Here is a 9,188-nt window from a genome sequence, read left to right on the forward strand (position 1 = left end):
TCCATTCACACATCAAATTTGTCGCTTGTATACTAACTGTAACAGTTTGTGACTTGTAAGAATGAGTGTCAAAAGATCGGTGCGAACATCTAAACACAGCCTCAGCTAAAATTAGACATTCACATTATGTAACCGGTCTTAAACTAAAATTATTAAAGGAGCAGCAGCATTTCATAATCTAAATATGACATTCTCTGACATTAGCAGGAAAAAAAAAAAGAGCACAATATACCGTATCAGGTTAAACAGAAACCAAACGGGATTTCATAAGAAACCTCACTTCTCCTTTATGAATTTCTCATTTGTTTACCATCAAACAAGTGAACGAGGTACACGTCTGCACGCCGTATGAACGCACACTCAAACCGGTACAATAACTGAGATTGCCTACGAGCACTTTCATCAAAGCTGTCAGAAAAAGTCACAGTGGAAAAACTGATTGATGCGGGGTCACATCGGTAATAAGTGGTCATCTCGCTCTTCTGGCTCCTCGTCCAGAGGCTCCGTAGACACTCCCCTGTAAGCCGAGGCCTCCTCTCGATCCCGTGAGCGGCACACAAAGTCACAACCGTCCTGTTGGGCGAATTATGTACAGCACATTAGTGAATTAAAAGTAGTTGAGGTGCCGACGTCCACGGCGCGGTTGGACTTACTGCCGAGAGATTGCCGACCTCCGCCCAGAAAGCGTAGTTGGGGAACTGCTCTATTCCTTTGGCCCCCACGATGAGCCGCTGGTAGAGGAAACCTCCAATCAGGTAAACGGCTACAAGGCAGAACGCGCTGGAAGAATAGATGAGATTTTATTATTGCCCTGGGGAAAGCGGTGGTGTACTTACAGTTGATATAACAAGTGTACACACCCCTGTTTAAATGCTAGGTTTTTGTGATTCACAAAAATGAGACCACGATAAATCATTTCAAAATGATTTCCACCATCGTTGTTACACTATGAACTGCTAATGATTGTTTATTTTTAATCTTTCGGGAGAGGAAGTAAGAAATGAGACAATGTGGTTGCAGAAGTGTGCACACTTTATAACATAAGACGTGGCTGTAAATAGAATCAACCAATGACATGCAAAGTCATTAAATGCGAGTCCAAAAGACACCTTCCACTATTTGAAGTGGCTCTGAGTAGTCTCGCTTTTCTAGTAAGTTTTCCTTCAGAACTGTTCATAATTCCTTCCACCACTAAGGTCCAGCTAAAGAAAAACATCCCCAAAACATACTCAAGGTAACGTCCTTTTGGTGATCAGCAGTTTTGTGTTTGCACCAAACAGCTTTTGGAATTGAGGCCACAAAGTCCAACCTTGATTTAATCAGACCTACACAAAATCCACCAACCCTTTGGGAAAATGTGATGGGTGTGCACATATCTAAAACCACATGACTTCAGTTTACTTTTACTTTGCCTCTTGAAAAGTTTTTTTCCCCCCAATTAAGTTGTATATGCTATAGGTCACATCAATAGTGGAAGAAAGTTTTGAAATACGGCACGGTAATTCCTGGCCTACAGAGCGCACCTGGTTACAAGCCTCACAGAGTACATTTGCAAAGGAAACACCATTTGGTACATACAGTACATACGCAGTACATTGAAACACGAGATATTTACAAAGAAAGACGGTACACAGAAACGGCCACTACCGCTAACAGGGCCGGTTAAAATAAAACTTACCGGTAAATATCACTGAGACACGTAAGTAACACAGCACCAACAGGCGAGCACAACGCAAACAGGGCCGGTAAAAGTCAATTCCTTGCCACATATATTCCACCACTCTCACTCTTACCTTTTCCATGCGGCCCTTAAAAAAATACACAAATTAGCCGCATCACCGCATAATCCCCAAGGTTGAAAGTGTGTCAAAAAAGTTGCGGCTTGTAGGATGGAAATTACGGTAATTTATCTTGGTCTTGTTTTTTTTTTTCGGATCACAATAACCTGGCATATAAATAGAAGGGTGTGTATAAATTTTATATCTCCTGTTACATTACTTTTTAAACTCTGTCAAAATACATATTTTTTCATCCTCCACCAAAGACAATGTCATGTAAAAAGAAGTTGTTGAGATCTTGAGGTCTCTTTAATTTGTACTTTTGTGCTTTTCCATTTTTTCATTTCCTCCATCCATCTATTTTCTTGGCCGCTTATCCCCACAAGAGTCTCGGGGAGTGCTGGAGCCTATCCCAGCACTCAACGGGCAGGAGGTGTGGTACACCCTGAACTGGTTGTCAGCCAATCGCAGGGCACATCGAGACAAACAACAGCCGCACTCACAATCACACCTAAGGGCAATTTAGAGTGTACAATTAATGTTGCATGTTTTTGGGATGTGGGAGGAAACCGGAGTGCCCGAAGAAAACGCACCCAGGCACGGGGAGAACATGCAAACTCCACAGAGGCAGGTCCGGGATTGAATCCAGGACCTCAGAACTGTGAGGCCAATGTTTTCCAGCTGATCGACCGTGCCTTTTTCATTTAACTCTATCCTTTTTTTTTTTTCTGTAACACAAGTAAAGTTAGATCAGTACCTATACCACACTTTTTTTTTTAGTATTTGTACTTCTATTTGAGTACAAAGTACATTTGTCACCTCTACGGTTGAGTGTCCGACATCACGTCCTGCGACATACTCACACAATGAGTACAATGGAGCCGGCGCTGAACTTGTATTTTAGAGGTGGGCACACGGCGCTAGACTCCAACTTGAACTGGTAGAAGCAGTTCTGCTCCCGCTCCCTGTTCTCCTGGACAACCTCTAACTGGCCCTGGGAAAGAAGAATATGCTTAGTCTCACGTGTTTAAAAAAAAAAAAAAAAAAAAAAATCGAATGCAGTACAGTGCAGTGTGTAAGAATAAATGGAAGTATAACGCAGGGATGAGCATTTCACGAAAACGATCGTTCCGTTACTGTGTCGTTACCCAGCCTGAGAAAACACGGAACTGAAAGTCCGTTTCCCAGATCTCAGGGGTTACTTTTAATAAAATTCGCCCATGTGTGGAATGTAAAACAAGTTCTCAACGAAATACAACAATCTGTATAAAACGAACCTATACGAACCCCTTTATTTTTAATGATTAAAATGCCCAGCTTTGTCAGTGTGGTTTACAAACAGCACCGGTTTCCGCTTCTGCGCTACGCATGCGCAAGGTCGAGTTATTCATATCCGGGTCACTCAAATGCTAGTCAAACATGTCGGTTGCTAAGCGTAAAAGACAAAATGCTCATGCCTGCTAAGGCTTTATTCTAAAGTACATGTAAAAACCGGTTCCCATGAGCATCATCAATGAGAACCGAAAAATGGTTTCCCAGGACAAAAATCAACGGAACCGAAAGATCGGTTACCATACTTGCCGAAATCCTCATGCCTGATAACGCAAAGTCTAAAGCTCATGACGTTATAAAATTCAAAATTGAAATGATCCAAGACACCACCCCCCCTCTGTCTTGGCTACTCAGAGCAGTATACAGTGGTGTGGTGATTTATTAATTAAATCTGTTCTGTGACCAAGCTTTTATCTCACAGGCCACAAAGGAACCCATGACATCATCTAGGGAACTGCAGACCTCCCTTACCTCAGTTGAGGTCAGAGTCCACGACTTAACAATGAGGAAGAGCCCGGGCAAAAACTGTATCCACGGCAGAGTTCCAAGCTGAAAACTACTTCTGACCAAAAAGAACATTAAGGCTCTTCTTGTGCAAAAAAGACAACAAAAAAAACAAAAATCCAACAAAAAACCTAAATGATTTACAAGACATTCAGGAGAACATTCTATCTACTTTTTGGAGAATGTCTTGTTAGACCTAGTGTAACTGCATTTCAGAAAAAAAACAACACCATACAGTGAAACATGTTGGTGGAGGTGTGACGGTTTGGGGCTGCTTTTGCCCAGACTTGCTGTGATTGAAGGAACTATGAATTCTGGTCATTACCAGAAAATACTGAAGAAGAATGTTCGGCTATCAGATCGTGACCTCGAGCTGGGGTGGACTTGGGTTCTGCAGGAGGACAATGATTCAAAACACTCCAGCAAGTGATGTTCTGAATGACTTAAGCAAAACAAAAAGAGGATTTTGGAGTAGTCTAGTCGAAGTTTAGACTTGAATCCAATTAAAATGGTGTGGCATGACCTTAAAAAGACACTCCATGCACACAAACCTTCCAGTGTTGCCAAATTTAAAAAAAAAATCTGCAAAGAAAAGTGGGCCAAATAATTTTTACTGTACTGCCAGTTAACATTTGGCGGCACGCTAACTAATACAGATTGATTCAATTTCCTTCTGATTCAAAATCTGATGTTGATGGCACCCCAGATTCAATTGTTAAGGTTCCATTGTAGATGCGTGATTGTGTGGGATACGAAAAGACACCTTCACTCCCACCCCCCATTGCCTTTTCTTCCAAATCTTGTCCGTGTTCTCAATCTACCAACTCACCAGTTCCAAATTCCGGTTGCAAAAAATCATCACAAAGGCTTTTCTCTGTTCCTTGGAGCAGTGGGTGTCGTATTTTTCTCCATTGCCGTAGACCAACCACACATAGTCGCCTGCAAGGAAGTGGATGGAGGAATGTCAAAATACAACATCATGTGATTCACATGCTTAAATTAGTCATGGTGCCAGAAAAGTCGAACCAAACAATTTAAAATTGACACACATAATATATAGTATTAAATCCGATATCAAGGTGTAAGATATCCAAATACAGCGGTGCCTTGATTTATAACCCATTTTGTTCCCTGACAACAGCTGTAATTCAAAACACTCAAATAATTCATTAAAATGGATGAAAATGCCGTTAACCCAGTCCATTTTTTTTTTAATTAAATCAAATGTAAAGGATGAAAAATTTGTACATCATTGTCTGTATGTAAACATAACTTTTTTCATGGTGGAAGTATTTCAATTTTATACGCAGAGGGTGTTGTCCATTCTGAATTATAGGAACTAAAGCAAGAGGACTGGTTAATACATAATAGAATGTCACAATATATCATACAGGCGGCACGGTGGCTCAGCTGGTAAAAGCGTCGGCTTCACAGTTCTGAGGACCCGGGTTCGATCCTGGCCCCGCCTGTGAGGAGTTTGCATGTTCTCCCCGTGTCTGCGTGGGTTTTCTCAGGGCACTCCGGTTTCCTCCCATATCCCAAAAACATGTAACATTAATTGGACACTCTAAATGGCCCCGAAGTGTGATTGTGAGTGCGACTGTTGTCTGTCTCCATGTGCCCTGCAATTGGCTGGCAACCAGTTCAGGGTGTACCCCGCCTCCTGCCAGTTGACAGCTGGGATAGGCTCCAGCACTCCCCGCAACCCTCGTGAGGATAAGCGGCAGAGAAAATGGATGGATGGAATATATCATACAATATTATGGGATGTACACAATGTATGAGAACACTAACTTACTTCCTCCAATGACTTCTGTTGCATTGTACATGCCAATCACAGTGACTTTCTTCTCTGTTTTTTGGACTTCCACTTGAATGACGCCGGCTCCAGGAACACCGCCTGCGTCGCCGCACAACTGGAACACGTACGAGTACTTGTCCTCTCCAATCTTGGTCTCCGCTGTAAAGCTACAAAGAGAGAGATTTAAGTTAGTGAATTTCTACACTCCTCGGGATCTTCCGAGCAGCGACTTACTTCCTGTGGCCGAGCGGCTCTATCCGTTGGAGGACTTTCCGTTCCGAATCGGATTCAAAGTTGAGTTTGCAGTTGTTGGTGGCGTCGTTGGCGTACACTCCACTCCCTCGTAGGATCAACTGAACCATCAGTGTCCACACCAAGAGACTACACCTTCCAGTGGGATGCGTCAACACCTGTAACATGACAATCGAAAAATATAAAAATCCAGTCACTTCATAGCGCCCATGTAAAGCATTGAAGTGATACGTATTCATTTCATGTGACAGGAGATATTCACAAGCATCTCAGCCTCAGCTAAGCAAACTTTACCCTTCCTGTGTGGAGTTTGAATGTTGAGTGGTTTTACTAGAAGTACTTGGCTTCCTCCCGCATTCCCAAAACTTGCGTGTTAGGTTCAGTAAGGACTACAATGCCCCTTGTCCCGTTAAACTGGGACAGGCTCCAGCTCTCACATGGCAATTATGAGGACAGGCACACTAGAAAATTGATGGATGGGTGGATGGACAATCTAATTTTGGTCATCTTAGTCACCGAATAATCATAATAGAAAATAATCAGCTAATTATGATATACAAAGTATACAAAACTTTGTGTCAGATCATCTAGTAAATCCTAAAAATGTGGCTGTACGAATACCACTTGTGTTATACAGACTCCCTAACTAAGAATAACTTTTAACTTTTAATAAATTTGCATTTACTCTTTACGAACTATTTTTTCTTAAATATTTATTTTGGTACAATTTTTATTTAACTTTTACTGTGCAATACATTATTTTCCATTTGCCTGTATGGAAGAGCAGTGTTAATTTTCAAATTGTGCATAATGTTACACTGGCTGACAATAACAGTAACTATAATTTTCAAGACTAAACCTGCATCTTGTGATGAACATTAACCCTTTCTGCTCCACTGTATTTTAATGATGGTTATGATGCTTCGGGTACTTGGTATAAAAAGCTTAAGAACCACTAATATAGCAATTTGCTTAACTAATAAACATGAACCATAAATATTATCTATGTATGACTATAGTATATAATGGTAATACTATAGTGTATTTCCTGTCTATTTGTAGGGATCAGGAATCTTGAACGCAAATGTAACTATTTTTAAGACCAATTCCAACAGGATTATTACCTCTCATTTACCAAATGTTTAGGAAATATTTTGTCATTTGGGTTAGACTAAAAACAAAATACAGAAAAAAAAACATTTTACAGTAATTGCAGTGTGTGGTTAGTATTTATTTCATGAAAAGTACGGAACTGTACCTTACCATTACGCAGCTATATAAAGTACTAATTTAAAGTACTTACTCTTGGACAGCTTTGGACAATAATTGTACATTTTAAGATCTTTCAACAGCTGCTTTAGAGATTACGTATTATTATTTTATAAAGAAAATTAATACTTTAATTTTGCCCCCCCAAAAAACCCAACAATAATAATAATTTAATACTATTTAAGGATCCAAGCACACCACGTACGTGTGCACGTATTTTAAAATTAGTAAACAAACACGAAGTGGGCAAAGCGCACTGTACGTTCACTTTAACAAATGGGGTCAAAACTCTCATTTGAACAGTATTCAGGCCATGCTGTCAACTTACCTGCATTATTTCAGCTTTAAGATGGAGTTTCGTCTCCAAGCAGCCAGTTAGTTACTGAAGCGTACAAGAGATGCAGCGTTAACGCACTTCCTGGTTGACCTTAACAAACGCGTTGCTCCACATTGGTTCTTGCGTAAAACAATGACATAATTATTGGAGGCTTCGAAAAGCCCTGGTTGCTTTACGAGGCAGATAATGTCTTTTCTTGAAATGTTTTAAACGTCATTCGGTTGGCTAATGTGATACGAGGGGAAAACGGTGAACAGAGTGCGGAAGTGAAACCACACATTCCAACACGTGACAAAAGCCACCAATGAAAAGCGCAAGATTGTCGCGCACCAAGTCATCTGACCGGAAGCTTCTGTGAAACGATTGTAAATACAGTATTGTAGTTAATACTGGGAAGTGATCAATGTGGGGAACCCAGACACTATAAGTTTTCAACCGAGTTCTAACTAAGAGTCGCAACATGTTAATACCCCAGTGTTTACTAATGAAGAAGTTAATTAAAAATTTGTAAAAAAAAAAAAAAAAGGAAACATGAAAAAAGTAATCACAAAGAACTGATTTAACGCCTTAATAGTAAAAGCGTATAGTTTTTAGATTGCATAATTAAATTCCATTTAGTATTTCTGTAATAGTAATTACTCGCGACATTTTATTGGTCAATAACTGTTTTTCCTCAATGTCTTGGTCTTGAAAATATTATCTGTTGTACAAGAGCAGCTCCAACTACCGGATACAAATTCCTCGTCTTTTATGACACACTTAGCAAAATAAAGATGTCGATAATTATGATAAAAGAGCGAACGGCATGTCGATCATTGTAACGGAGTAAAAGTATTGACCCTTCCTCACATAAATACTCAAGTAAAAGTGAAAAGTGCGGTGCATTTAAAGTACTTTGACAACTACAGTTATTGGAAAATGTTACTTTATTAAATGCAGTGTGTTATAATCCACCCCTTCTCTTAACACATTTGCCATACTATCTGACTTCTAAAATACCACAAATACAAGGTTATATAGTTTTTCCTGGGGGTCGTTTAGTATTTGGCACTCGAACTGTATAAACACAATTTAAAAAAAAAACAATCGTTTCTATTGCTACACTATATTGAATCATCGTGTTGAATCAGGCTAATTATTACACCCACTTCCAGATATTTTTAATCACATCAGCAAATACATCTTGAAATGACAAAATTAGGATGATACATAGATACCCAGTTGACCTTTTGATATTACAACCTCTGTTGTTCACCGTCTATCTTGAAAGTCTTTTCATCTGTGACCATTGAATGTGAATGCGACAGACATCCTGGCTCATGTGAACCAATCAAAAACAAAGAGGTTAGTTTGCATAACAGTTGTGCCCCACTGAGAAATGACCATGTCAGCCTCTTCACATCCATCTACTTCTTTTGCATTTCCTTATAGGAACATTGCTAAAAGCGTCCGCTTCTAAATGCAGCATGCACGGCCCCAGTTGTACAATTTATGGTCTTGAAATATTAAACAAAATATCCTCATACCATTTCCAAAACAAATACAGTCCACTCCAGTTGTGAATCACTTTTAATCCATCACATGCATTGCATACTGCCAAGAATGTGTGCAACATTAAGAATGAATTTTCTTGCGCAAAAAGTAAAATAATGAAATTAGAAACAGACTCGATTGAAAATATGACAAAAAAGGAAAGAACAACAATAGAAACCCCAAATTCAAAATAAAATGCATTCAAAACTATTTGTTTCCTTGATATTTTTAACCATAGAAGCTTAACCAAAGTGTGTACCCAACTAAATGCAATGGACTCACAAGTGACTGTTAATTCAAGTCATTTTAAATCACAAAGAACTGCAGTTTATTATAATACTGACTCTGATACCGTGGCAGTGCTGATTGCCTAATCTTTTTT

At 39.6% G+C, this 9,188-nt stretch overlaps 1 protein-coding gene across 1 annotated transcript; it reads right to left on the reverse strand.

Annotated features, from left to right (window-relative positions):
• Positions 1–262: 262 nt before the first annotated feature.
• On the reverse strand, positions 263–7,557 carry m6pr (mannose-6-phosphate receptor (cation dependent)). The gene is made up of 7 exons (XM_061819830.1): positions 7,265–7,557; positions 5,650–5,825; positions 5,413–5,582; positions 4,444–4,553; positions 2,642–2,772; positions 654–780; positions 263–573 (listed from the first exon to the last, which is right to left on the reverse strand). The coding sequence occupies exons 1-7, from the start codon at positions 7,268–7,270 to the stop codon at positions 451–453; spliced, it is 843 nt and encodes a 280-aa protein (XP_061675814.1). The 5' UTR covers positions 7,271–7,557; the 3' UTR covers positions 263–450.
• Positions 7,558–9,188: the final 1,631 nt, after the last annotated feature.

This window comes from Syngnathoides biaculeatus, chromosome 5 (genome assembly GCF_019802595.1).
Source record: "Syngnathoides biaculeatus isolate LvHL_M chromosome 5, ASM1980259v1, whole genome shotgun sequence".
Taxonomy (NCBI): domain Eukaryota; kingdom Metazoa; phylum Chordata; class Actinopteri; order Syngnathiformes; family Syngnathidae; genus Syngnathoides; species Syngnathoides biaculeatus.

Excerpts from the sequence above, each read along its gene's own strand:
- m6pr (XM_061819830.1), bottom strand. Across the intron at positions 781-2,641 it reads GGCTCCATTGTACTCATTGT|CGCGTTCTGCCTTGTAGCCG; the intron begins GTGAGTATGTCG and ends CTATTCTTCCAG. Across the intron at positions 574-653 it reads AGGTCGGCAATCTCTCGGCA|GACGGTTGTGACTTTGTGTG; the intron begins GTAAGTCCAACC and ends TTCGCCCAACAG.